This window comes from Haemaphysalis longicornis, unplaced genomic scaffold (genome assembly GCF_048455015.1).
Source record: "Haemaphysalis longicornis isolate Haplotype H1 unplaced genomic scaffold, Haemaphysalis longicornis Haplotype H1 scaffold_1, whole genome shotgun sequence".
NCBI classification, from domain to species: Eukaryota; Metazoa; Arthropoda; class Arachnida; order Ixodida; family Ixodidae; genus Haemaphysalis; species Haemaphysalis longicornis.
In genome coordinates this window covers 394,760,865-394,774,218 of record NW_027526203.1, presented here as the reverse complement: position 1 = coordinate 394,774,218, position 13,354 = coordinate 394,760,865, and the positions used below count along the sequence as shown (strand labels likewise).

Genomic DNA, 13,354 nt, shown 5'->3' with positions numbered 1-13,354 from the left:
GCACCATGTATCGTCAGCGTTATCGTCTATGTGGCTCTTCATGACGATGTAGAAGTATAAAAATCGGCATTGTCGCCACCGTGGGATGAAGCGTTAAATAATAGGGGCCCTCAGAAGGACACCTGCTCCGAAGGAATACAGGGGGGTTTTCATATAGAGCTGTGTTTATATTCACCAGCTAGTGCATGTTCACTGCGGGATAAAGGCAATAGACTTGCAAGTTCTAATCGCTCCTATCTTGCTCCATTGTTTTTGCCCCGAGTTTTCAATGTCACCCCTCCAACCAGTTTTCTGCCCTCTCCTGCTTCTTATTCCGTCGGACGTGGCAGTAAAGGTGCAGATCCTTTTGTCCTGCTAATGTCGTTGTCGTCCCAGAAGTAGACAGGAGAGAAGTGTACCGAAATAGCCTGTCTGACACAGGAGGCGCTCAAGAAACGCGCGTGTAATTCATTTCCTCACTGCTGAACAAAACACACATTGCCATTGATCGACACTTGCTGAATTAATGTATGGCTACGGAGACAATACTGCGAATGCGGGTACAGTGTAGCAATGGGGAGGGTCTTTAAAAAGAGTCAAAAGAATGGGTACGACATGTCATTGTCCAGGATTCGAAGAAGTTTTCATCACTCACAATGAACATCGCCTCGATGAACGCCTCCTTGCTGTTCAGCAGATAACGACCAATGAAATCATAATGCCAGTAGAAGACAATCACTAAGCTCAAAGCCCGAAAAAAAGACATTCAATTAGTTACAACATCACAACTCCAGGCTCAAACTAGCGTCGCGAAAATGAATTGCAAAATGTGGCTGGATTGTGCTGCCACATCAATCGTACAGTCCACACTTAGCTTACTGAGACTTCGCCTGCTTTTTCCTATGAAAAACGGATACACTTTAAGTCAGTCTTGTAGAAAATGAATCAGGTTGCAAAATTTGGCTGGATTGTGCTGTCACATCAATCGTACAGTCCCCACTAAGCTTACTGAGACATCCCCTGCTTTTTCCTATAAAAAAGGGACTACACTTTAAGACATTCATTTAGTTCAGTTTCCCCACAATACACTTAGGGTTCTTCGTTTTCAAGTTTCATATTTTTGTTTTAATATGGGGGTAAAAGTCGGGTACTATTTTTCAAACTGATAATCCGGGAGAAATCGTTTTTTTTTTTTTTTGTAAAACCATTCCGCAATTCGGGAATTTTCGGGTTAAACCTACAATGCACCAAGTAATACTCCCCGTTTATTTTATCGTAAGGTATCTCGAGCTTTTTAATTCTAACGTGTTAAAATTGGTGTTTTTTTTTTTCAAGCTGTAAATGGGTTGACATCAGTGTTTTCGAGCAAATACTCTCCAAAATTTGGCATTTGCTTGGAAACGAATCAATACTGACAGAAAAGAGCATAGATAACTTCAAAGAAATGAAGCAATCTATTCCCGAAAAGCTGGTCATTGATTTTTTTACACATCTTTGTTTTCATACATTGCCGTCTGCATGCGCAACATCTCGGTCTCCATTCTAGAGTCGTCCGATCGTTGAACGTATCTCAGCTGGCAGAGGAAGTTCGCCCTACATGCCAGCTTCTGTTAGCTAGGCACAGCAATGTCAGTGCAGCACCTGCCAATCTGCAGCGTAACGAGAGGTATACACTCACACCAATACTATCTGAGTTCGAAAGCTGTGTTTGTGGGGCTTGCTTCCAGCAAGTATACCGGTTGAGAACGGCGGGCCTTCAGAGCACGATTGTGCAGATCTTTACATTTAAAAGGTCTATTCGGAAAGAAATCGGGTTTAACGCGATTCTCCTGAAACATGTTCGGGGTGCATAAATCGGGTAAAATCGGGCTTTACCCGCAAACGAACAACCCTAAAAATACACTCGACTGACCGATCCAAGCAGCCAACAATGAAATTTCGGCGAATGGCGTTGTCGAGCATACAATTTGCGATCTGCTCTGTGGCATCCAGCAATGCAAACAAGGCGTTCTGCAATTGGGGAGTGCCGCAGCGCACATCACATTTTTTATTGAAATGGTATGCACGTTGCTGCCGTTCGTCGAATTTGCCTTGTCGGCGGCATGAATCGCTCAATTGGTTGTATTGCGGTAAAGCTGAACCACGGGGTTGCCTTAGAGTGTTCTTGGGTGACTTCCCTGGGTCAGGTGCTATCGTCCCAGCTGCGAGCGAGCGACTTGCCTCTGCTGCGGGAGATTTCTACAACCAGAGCGTACAGGCTTTCGTTTATCGCTGGTAAACGTGCAAACGGCAATGGTGGCGACCGTGGGATGTAATGACTGCGTGTAAGACCTTGTTTTGCTTTGTTCAACGAGCGCTTTACGACCACAGGCCTACATGTATAAGCCGCTCCATTTCCACACCAACAGCTTGAACAGCGCCCATGCTGCGGATCGCTGTAGACCTCCATTGTCCTTTCTTAACGTTCTCCCTTCCTTGAACGAAGAGAGGAGGAAACGACCTTTGCGTTCAGCCCCTGCCGGACGCACCCTCTTGCCTGCTTTCGGCTCTTCACCGCCAGTCAGGCTACCTTCCGTTGGGCGTTCCCCAAAGGCCGTGAAACTGTATCTAACTAGAGGCAAAAGGGCCCGCGGCGCAGCTGCCTTAAACAAATTCATCCCGCGGGGAAGCTTCCCGGCGGCATCCGTGCACTATCCTCCCGCCTCCTTTTTGTGCGCCCAAGAAGGATCGCGCTCTGAGCCCGAGCCCGCGGGCGTTGCGGCACGCAGGCCGGAATGCGATCAGCCCCGGTCAGGTGTCCGCCGCACAGGCGCTGGGCGGGCACCCGGCCGAAACAATCTGCCGATTAGTCATAGCCGCGTGTGCAGGTAACAATTAGCGGGTAAGTCGGCCGGCCGCGCTCGGCGGCCGTGCTGCCCGCATGCACCGCAGGGGCGACCCGGGCGCAGACTGTTATTTCAGGCCCGCTTTAGGCCGTCCGCTAATTAATGAATGGGGTGTGGGAGCCTGGCATGGGGGCCAGAATTACGGCCGCTCGAGGAGAGCTGCAGGAATCAGTGGAACACGAGGCCGTGTCTGCGCCGTCCTTGACAGCGGAGAAAGTGAGCGGGGAGGGAGAGGGCCGGCGAAAATAAGCAAGGACCAGAAAGGGAAGACCAGAAGTGATGAAAATTGGAGAAGGAGGTGCAAACTTTTCTGTTTTCTTGTGGGGGCATCGGCAAACACGTTGCTATTACGCTGCATTTGAGGTTTCTCTCACAAGCTCTAATAATAGTCGTTGTTTTATAATGGACACCAATTTTGTGGCGTGTTTAAGATCGTGAAGGACAAAACACACCATGCCGCGCGCGAGTAGCAGGACGCTACGTTCGATGAGTGTGGCGGAGAAAACTTTTGTGCCTGCCTTTTCACAGGGTTGCCCGTCCTTACCTGGCGTCAGTGGCTTTCTGATCAAGATGAGTGGGTGAGAAAAGAAACCTCATGTGTGTTTCCTCACCGTTAAGATTGCGCTATATGCACTGTTAAAAAATTCCACCAATTTACGTGCATGGCCTTGGTTCGACGATGTGCATCCTGAGTACAGAGCAGTTCAGGAAATACTGAACGTTAGAATGAAATTTGACAGCGATTCCGCGGGCGTGACTAAGGAGACACATCATTCCACAGCCAATTTTTAAAGCCGGCAACCTAATCTCGCAAGCTGACGGATCATTTACACAGTTCTCTGGAGATTCGCTAAAGACAGAGTGCTTTTGATCCGTCTATCCCCTGGAAGGGGCAGCGATGGCGAGGTGCTTACCCGTCCCCGCTCTTCGTCGTACTCCAGGCAGCCGACTCCGTCGAGGCGGTCGAGGTCGATCCATCCTCGGTACCGGACGCAGACGCCGTTCATGATGAAGCTGGACTTGATATGCACCTGCGCGGGAAGGAAGCCGCACTGAGCACAGCAGGCCGGGCAGAGACGGCGGCAGTGGGCGGCGCCGGCCGCGTGCATTGGCGAGCGTGCGGCGGTGGGCCGATCTCGTCTGCGCGCTGTCCACGCGGCCGACACTGGAGGCGCGCCGCGGAGCCCATAAATCAATCGCGTGGCCGATGCCTTTCTACGGAATACGGGTTCGCTAGAAATTAGAACTGGCCCCGGGGCACTCCCCGAGCGCGCCCTGATGAATGATGGCCGCCCGGGGCTCCAGGGCGAGCAGGTAGCAATTTCCCCGTTTTTCTTGCAGGAAGAGAGATCTCTGTCGAGCGCGTCTCGAGAGACGGCCATTCGGCGGAAATGACGCGGGGACCGGCGTACGGACGCGAGCGGGTCCATTGTTGGAGACGCGCGCGGAGGCCCGGCGGCGTGATTAGGGCGCCAGTCCACGCCGATGGGCGGCACGTCGCCAACGAGCCATTTCCGCAGTTTGATGCCCCGGCCGCCCTCCCACGCGATGTGTACGGCGCTCCTTGCAGACACGCTCGGCACCCAAACGGTAGCAGGAAAGGCGGCCATGCCGAGAACAATGGGACGCTGTCGTCTCGCGGGCAGTGCGCGGGTACTCTTCGCTCGTGGAGCAGCTCTTAACGTCTGCACCCGAGTTTGTTGGAGTTAAACAGCGCTCGGCTACCTCCGCTGCCCCGGATGACAAAGAGTGGGAAAGGGGCTACTCCTTGTTTTCCTTTGTTCGGGCATCGTGTCCGCGGGATCGTTCAACTTTTCTGTACCATCAGGCATGGCAGCGCCATATATAAACAGGGCTTCCCGTGTAGGACAGAATTCGCGCACGTCTGCGAAGTGTTGTGCTGACAGAAACAAGCCCAGTTCTTTTTCTCCACCAGCACGTTCTCAGGCTACAAGGGGCTTGCAAGGACGTCGTAATTTAATTTATTAAAAGGGTAATCAGGTAAAACGTATCAGCAATCCTATACAACTCTGCAACGTCACAACCTCTTAGGCCACGTCTCGTGACGACGTCCAAAAACTACGTGAGCACCACGCTCTCTCTGATAATGCGAGACTGAGGGAGCACCACTTCTCGCTCAGTTATGCAGCCGAGTTTAGTGTCGCTGGGTTTGTTTCTGCTGAGCCTATAGTGTTGCTGAGTGTATGATGCCGCGAAGCACAAAAAAGCACAATATCTCTTTATAAACAGGCTTCACTGCACGACTCAGCGTGAAAAAGCACCGAGCTTACGTAAAGTTGGCTTCACAACTTTACATAAAGGCATTGCTAGGATGAGGTCTTTTTCAGCGGCACTATAAGCTGTCATATCGTCACACGGAGACCCTGGGACCTTTCTTCATTTCTATATCAACATGCGCTCCCAGGCAATGGGAATTCTGATGAAACGTTACAAACTTAGGGGTAGCGCGGACCAGGGGGCGGCGAGTTCTTCACCAAACAAGATTTCGCGTATCAAGTCCCCGAGTTTTCTCTTTACCTGCACATACGGCATTCTCAATCAATTTCTTTTTCATCTTCTTAGAAAAATTATTAACTATACTACGTTGGGCCCTCCGGTAAACACTGCTTATGCAAAGAACAGTGGGATGGGGAAACGCAATTTTGCAGTCTCGTAGCAATACTTGCCCGAAAACATAGTAGACCATAAAAATTCGGCACCGGACAGGTTGCCGCGCCCAGTCATAAAGTGTTGGTATACAAGCGACCAGTCGTGACAGTGGTTCCCTATATTCAAATCAGCTTCGAACAGACTACTAAGGTAGCTAGATCACTGAACTTTTTTTAGCACCATTTTTTCATATCGCAGCATTTCCGTTTGTTCTCGATGTCTTCGGTCCGTGGTACGCTCTAGGCGCACACGAATTACACTCTTATTTTAAAATCGTTGCTTACATAGTCACCTATAGCAGCGGCGTTCCGCTGCTATAGCGCCGGCAAAGCCAGCATGTACCCCACGCGGTTACGTGTACTATAGTGTAGCTGGTAGCCGTACAGCTGATACCAATTGTTTTATTTTCGTCAGGCGATTGGCTCGCCCTGCGACGACCTGCACGAAGAACTTCGGGTTTTTTTTTTTTATTGGCTAGGGTCTTTGTTCTGATTATGTCTATGTACTAAGGTTTTGAGGGCGAAATATTAACCACGCTGCTCACTGCAGCCTCCCTTTGTAGCCTAGCTGACTCAGCGAAGACACCAAGGAAAAATACTAGAAAGCAAGAATGAAGGCAGTGTCGCAGTATAAAAAGAAAATGTAGTCCATTGTGTCGAACTTGACGCGTTTCCGAGCATCTCCTGCACTCGCCCCACGCCACCAGCAACGTACCTAGCTTATAACTTTCGCTGTGGTCTGTACATATCTGCTGATTAGTTTAAAGGAGCCATGAAGAGAAAATACAACTTCGTTTAATTTGAAAGAACTAGGATTTAGTATCTCACTCAGCTCCATTACAGCCACAAAAGATGTTTTAACAAAAAAAAGCAAAGAATTATTTAAAAACTTTCAAATTTTGCGCCACAGTGACGTGTTATGAGCAAGAATGACGTCATACGGGCCAACAATAAAACATAATTTTCAGTGCCTTAACTGCACGTTAGCATTCAAGTGATGCGGTCATATGGAACTAGAGACCCCATTACAGGCGTCCAGTCATGTGTCGTCGCGACAGGTCAGTTAGACGGCCACCAATCGCACAAACAAGGTTCCGCGACGTCATAGAAAAGTTGCGGGAAATTGGCTAAGGGGTCGCGACTGCTTCACACGTTTTCTTTAATATCTCCGCAATTTTTTGGAAGATTGCGATCATATTGGTATCATTGTTATCGGGACTAAGCAGTCTTTCTAACAAACTCAACTTGTATTTTGCCTTCACGGCTCCTTTAAGAATCATTTGAAACACACCCCTCAGGGGGCCCAAATTTCGTCCTTTTTTTCGTTTGCCGGGATCGTAGGAAGAAGCTGAAAGGATTAGATGATACACAGACGTCGGCGTAAGGCGCGCAATTCGCCGAGATGATGTGGAGCCACCGTCGTGCAAATGGTACATTACGCCCACTCGCATGTCAAGAACGTTGCATGAAGAACGTGGCTCTAAGTTTACGAAAATAATTTTGGTGCGTTGTGGTAGCAGCGTACGCGCGTAGCTTCACCGATACTGCCAGTGGAAATTTCGGTGTTACAACACGTGTATTGGTACGAGTGCATTCACGTTTCTCTGTTAACGGTTGCCAAATCTTTACGTGCACGGACCAGAAAATTTAGAATTATCAGCCTCACTAAAGGCATTTCATGCATAAAAAGCGGCAGCGTTAACGCGGCCTCCATATTTGCTTAGAAAAAAAAAAGAAATCGCGTGTTAAAAAAGAAAAAATAATAATTCGCTGCAGTTATGACAACTAAACCACATTATGCAAACACATGACCACTTGCAATCAGGACCGAACCGTTAGTGTGCGCCAGATCGCAGAATTACCGATACTCTGAAATGCCACTGTTCTGTTTTCGAAGACCTAAGAAAATACCAAAAGACCTGTTGAACCGCTCCCTGAAAAGCATCAGTGAGTTGATCACACACCATTGCCTTATAAGTGTCAAGCCCTAAGCTTAAAGAAGGCAGATGAGGCAGAGGCAGTGGCGGGGGCATCACAACAACATAGTGGCAAGATATTTTCTTTGCCAATAAAATCCAACGTAGTCCCGTGTATGTCTAGCCGAACTCACGTGCCCACGTTTTTTGTGCCGCGTTATAAATTTTCTGCCGTCATTCGTGTTATGATTTCTTCATCATATTGATGGCTACGGTTGCAGGCAGTTTGCTCGCTTTTCCCGTGCACGCTATGGGAGGGCGCCAAAATGAAGGGCTAATACTTTATGCCACCTGTGAAAACCTAAAGAACGCCCAAATCTCCCGCATGCAGGCACGTTTTTCTCTTCCCCTTCGCTACTGTTAGATAACAGCCGACACTCCAGGGAATTCAACTTGCGATTGCGTACTCACCTGCAGAACATCTCAGCAACTGAGCGATTGCGGCTAGTTCTCACTCAGTACAGACACGATGAAAAAAGTCGTAGGGCTAATCTTTCCATCGAACGAATTTGTGGGGACGTAACGTGGGCGACCCGTCGCGTCTTTCTCCGTGCACGCCCACAGGTGCGTGCGTGTGCGTGTGTGCGGAAAGGGGGGGGGGGCAACGCAATTATGCAACGCTACTACACAGTCAGAACGATCTCATTCTATTAAAATATATACATCTTTCTGTCATTGCTTCAAGGATGGACAACGAAAGAGAGAGAGGGAGAGAGCATTTTTTTCTGATGATACATCCCGTTTCACCAACTTCTCGATTAAAAGCCCTGTGTTAAAATGACGCGGCGAACAGAGAAACGAGGGAACGCCGATGAAAACAAGACTCGGAGGTAGTGATCTTCGTGGTTGCGAACGTCTTCCGAATGCGCGTCCGTCTTGCGTGGTTAAGAAGGATAGATTGGAGGAGATGCGTGGTGCGTGCGGCGCCGCCATGGCAACGCGTGGTGTGAAGACGATCGATAGGCGCGGCCATGTTGAGCCCGGCCGCGGTCTGGGCGGCAGGCCGGAGCCCTCCTCCGGGAGGCGCTCATTGGACCGTCGCCGCGCTGCGGGGAACGCGGCTGAGCCAAATCCCATTGGACTAAGTCGGCGGCGCCGGGGAGGAGCGGCCTATGCGGCGGCACACAAAGTAACAAACGCCGCTCGCGATATGGGCCGCAGCGTGACTAATCCATTGGGGGCCTCCTCTCAGAGTCCACGCTGGCAGCCACATGGCCGCCGCCGCTCTCCCCCTCGCCGGGAACAAAGCACGGCCAGGGTGAGCACCGGGCTGGCAAGCGCTTCCTCGTAATTTCTGTGACCGGTCGCGTAACATTGCGCCCAAAGGGCATTGTGCGCCGGCCCGTTTGTTCCCTGCAGCGCGAGGGCAGTCAATCATCGCGCTGGCAGCCCAACGAACGCGAGACTCACGGCACAAAACGCGGGTCGCGATCATGAGACGCCTCGTCCAAGGGTGTCCCGGTATTCTGCACGAAGGCTGACGAGCTCTGCCGGCAGGCGCAAAAACGACTCTCTGCGCAGCGACAGCCAGTGCTCGGCTATGGGCCCAGCGAATGCACCGAGAGCAGCTGCCCTTGTACGAGGCCGCTTCAAGCGTTGATGGGTGCCCCACAGGGTGCTGGCACGGACTCCCAGCGCGACCGTGATTGACGTGCCCACAGGCGGCTGTGCGCTCGTTTTCCTAAAGTCAATCCCGGAAAATTGCTCGAGTCGTTTTCTTAAGGCTTGTTTTCTTAAGGCTTGTTGTGTAAACTGTGCGAGTTGTGCCAACAGAGGCTAAACTCCGATCGCATCATTTCGCGTTTACTTGAGAATGCGCTGTTTCGCCCCTAATACAGCTCCTGTGAGCGCGCTCACGTGACAGCACGAACACACACGGCGCTTTAGCGGCGTTGATCGACTCATGGGGGTACTGCATATTCATCCGCCGCTCGTGAGGCCTCTTAAGATAGCCATCGGGCTGTTGAGCGAATCCCTTCAGCGCAGCCGACATGGGCCGAGTGCACAGTGGCAAACGAATCCTCCGCGTGAACGACGTCTGCATGCGAATGGGGGCTGCGAGACGGGGAACCATCACTCAAACGGCGATTTTAAAGGCGAGTTCAAGGGTGCCATGACATTCGCCCATTTCACAGCACTTCAAAAAAGCAGGGAAGGAAGGCAAGGGAAGAAACATTCGAAACAAGCACCTCAACATGTACGCCTTGACGGACAACGTAAAATACAACAGCGGTACACGCGATGCAACAGATGGCGAACAAAATCGGCGCATCTGTTTTTCAATTGTCCGGCTGCACCTTATATTTGTATTTTAAATGCGTAAGCAGGAATAAATAATGGTAACGCACATTATTCTATTGTTGAGAACAGGAAATAAAGTAACTATAGAAATCACTCGTGGCGTGAGAATATCTACGCTCCAGCAAAAAATCGCGCGCCGGATTCTCAAATCAGTTTGGTAACGTCCTAGTAATTCCTGCCTTCGAAGTCAGCTCTAACCAGCGCTGTTAAGCATTCTCTTCGTCGACTTAACAAGTTGCTCCGACGACACCCCAAAATGATTAGTCAACCTTTTCTGGTCAAATAATTATTGAGGGCGAATAGACGGGGCCGTATTTTAATAATCTCAGGTTCGGAACATCCCCGGAAATTATAAAAAAAATTATTTAACTATAAGCATATGTAGTAGAGCCTACCATCTTAAAGTAAGCCAAAATATACCCGTTCATTGTTCGTGCTTGCAGGGGGCGCTAACTCTGCCTATACATGGCTATTAATTAACGACTTCCAATAAATGTTTCTTTCGCGAGCTATGCACCAATCTTACGCCGCTTCTGTGCCTGCACTCACCACCAGCCATTCAGCAATGACCCCGGAGAAACGAAAAAAATCAACAAAATATTTGGAAGGTGTCCGCCAACGGCTGTTTTGGAGTGTTTTCATTTGCAATTGACTCTTTGTTTAGGTTTTTGTTTTTTCTTGATTTTTCGCGCTTTCAATAATTTATTCCTCCTTTCACGTTCTCCCTCCCTATTCTGGTGTAAGAGGGAGCTTCTCCCCCCCCCCTAGAAATCCTACGCACGCCACTGGTACAAGTTGTTGGTTTACAAAATACCCTGCTTGGCTACTAATTGAACATACTACACTTTCTCAATCAGCCCCTTTTTATGGGTACGAAATGTGGTAGCAAGACTTCCGTACACAGACAGTCCAGGCGACCCACTGAAAAATTAAGGCTGCCCCAAAAGGTCACTCAAGGGACGCGAGGAAAATCGGCTCAATCTTGTGTCCGCCGTGAGTGATCGTTTATCCCTCTACCTTCAAGGCTAGTCTCCACAGCGTGACGAGCAGCAGAATATGCTTCCAGGAGACATCGCATGCGTGTGCAGCGAATTGTACATACAGCAAGGGGAGCTTATAAAGAGCGAAATGAATACGTTGTTCCCACAATGCCAATAATGGCGTTTACGCTGAGTTACAGAAAATTCGTGCATTTTTTGTGGCTCTAAATCATTTCTGATGGCGAGGCGTAGCGCAAAATGGCTTAGACTATAGAAGTATTACAACGTATTGCAAATGTAATGCGTAATGCGACGTATTACAATTGCCTGTCTCGGACTGCATCAAAAACTTCATTTCTTAAATTAATACACGTATGGAGACATAGGTAATGCTTTCGGAAACTAGGAAACTCGGTGTTTCCAGAACTGCGTATACCACAGAAAGCATAAAAAGATTATACTTAAGACCGGCGGGGCAGCGTCTTTTCACGGGACTCGATGATACACATTCATATAATACAAAAAAGTTCAGATACTTGCATCATTCCCTCACATACGCTGCTTGACTGTGCTAGTTCTACAAGGCTATGACAGGGGCAAGTAGCGATCGAGTATAAACGAAAACGAAAAAAGAAATTGACCGCATTATGCGACTTGCAAGCCTCAGTACTGAAAATCTCTGCACTACCGCAGCCGTCATGGGTCCCAGAAACATTGGACTGAAACCCAGAAACAACCAAATATACTTATCAGTATATTTGGTTGTTTTGCTCAAACATGTTAGCCGTTATTAGCCCATAACATTAGACCAGACAGTGCGGACCAGGAAGATTTTACTTGAATATATCCAGCTGCGTTACCCCAGATAAAATTAAAAAAAAACGTACGTACATACTCAGTCGAAGTTCGGCTTGGGATAATTTTCTGGACGGGATCGTCCACGGTGCTCTATTCAATGGTGTGGTTAATACAAATGCGAAAGTCTGGGCGGTCTGTTAAAAAAATGCTGAGCATGCGCGTACAAGCGCTTCTTCGCTGGAGCGTTCGGCGTCCTCTCGGCCGAGGCGTATTACGCACATGGTGGCGCGTCCACAAAGAGAGCGTCCCCTCTCTTGCCGAGGCGCGGGGTCATCGGCGTGGAGCGGCCACCTCGGAGCCCATGATTAGCGGACACACCTTTGGCGAGAGCCGCGCGCATCTATCGCAGGAGGCCTCGGAATGCGTTCCGTCGGCCTGCAGAGGACGGCCTTAGAACTGGGCCAGCCCGCGCGCGCCTTGACCGCCGTAGCAGCCGCAACAGGCCCGGCGTGGAGACGCGCATTAGTCTACGCTACGCGCTCGACGGGCCGCGGGCATCCATCACGTGTCACGCGTTCCCTCCTCCAGGGGCCCCCGAGTCATCACGGCTGCCCGAAAGGACAATTAAGCTGACTTTCGCTGGTCGCCATGTGTGTGCGAGCGTCTTCGCCGCTGTCCGAAGGGAGGCCATATCGGCCTCGCCGGCTCAGGGGTGAGTGGTGCGGAGGGCGCCTCCAGTCCCGGGCCGTAGTTCGCCCGGTATGCGCGGTAGACGGAGAGAAGAGTCACTCGAGACGTCTGCCGCGGTCTTGACTTGTCAGTATTTCCACCTCAATGCTGCTCTAGCATGTAATTTGCTGTTACAGGACACTTGGATGTAGCGCCCGACAAGAACGCGTTTAAGCCATACGGGCCCCTGCCGCCGCAGTGTACTTTCTCCAATCCAGCTTAGACGCAAGAACTTCTGCTAGCCTGCCGACCATATGGCATGCGCGAGGCCTGTAATAAAGCGCCACCGACTGGCCCGAGGTTGCCGGAAGCGGCGACACTCCAGTGCGGTGGTGTCGTGGTAGCGCGGGCCGATAGCGGCGGGCAGATGAACCGCGGCGGTGCGGCGTATCCCACTTTTAATTACCGCAGCCCCGGGGCCTGCCCCACCCAATGCGACGCGCACGGAGAATACCGGTCCCGTGGGACGGTGCCATACAGCGCTCCCGCCGCATGCATTAAACATGAGTCCGCCCCGAGGGCTCGGCCATCGCGAGCCCATGGTCCGTCTTCGGCCGCTGCTTATGCGGCGGCTTCCCGCCCGCCCTGCTGGGCAGCGCGCACTTTTCTCGCAGGCGCTGCTCGTTCCCTCGCGCCTGCCGCTACTGCCCGGGCGCGTAAATGATAAGCCGCAAATTTTCAATACTCTGCCACAACGCGTTTACGCGTTCACTCGGCCGTGCGCGTCGAGTCAGCAATCACTGCTGCGAAAGGGCAAGCCAGTTTTCTAAAACTGCCCTCCGCCGAATACGACGGCACCGGTGACCGTTCTCAGGTTTCCTCAAAACCCAGGCTGGGGCTCAGATTTCTCCCGGTGTTATGCCTTGCACGTGCAGGGTATTTTTCTTTTGCTCCATAATTGTACTAAACATATTGTAAGTTCAATATGTAGAGCCTGAAATTCATTGGACGTAAACTCTGACGGCAAGAACTTCGGAAAGCACGAACGACTTCGGCCACCGGTAGTTGGCGATGTTTCTCCTATATATGTGGCGACA

At 50.5% G+C, this 13,354-nt stretch overlaps 1 protein-coding gene across 1 annotated transcript in view; it reads right to left on the bottom strand.

Moving 5' to 3' along the window:
- LOC144155319 (protein big brother-like) overlaps positions 1–13,354 on the bottom strand; it is a 56,184-nt gene that overhangs the window by 13,173 nt on the left and 29,657 nt on the right. The window contains exon 4 of the mRNA XM_077686669.1: positions 3,779–3,895. Coding sequence (XP_077542795.1) covers positions 3,779–3,895 — 117 coding nt within the window. The remainder of the gene's footprint in view (positions 1–3,778; positions 3,896–13,354) is intronic.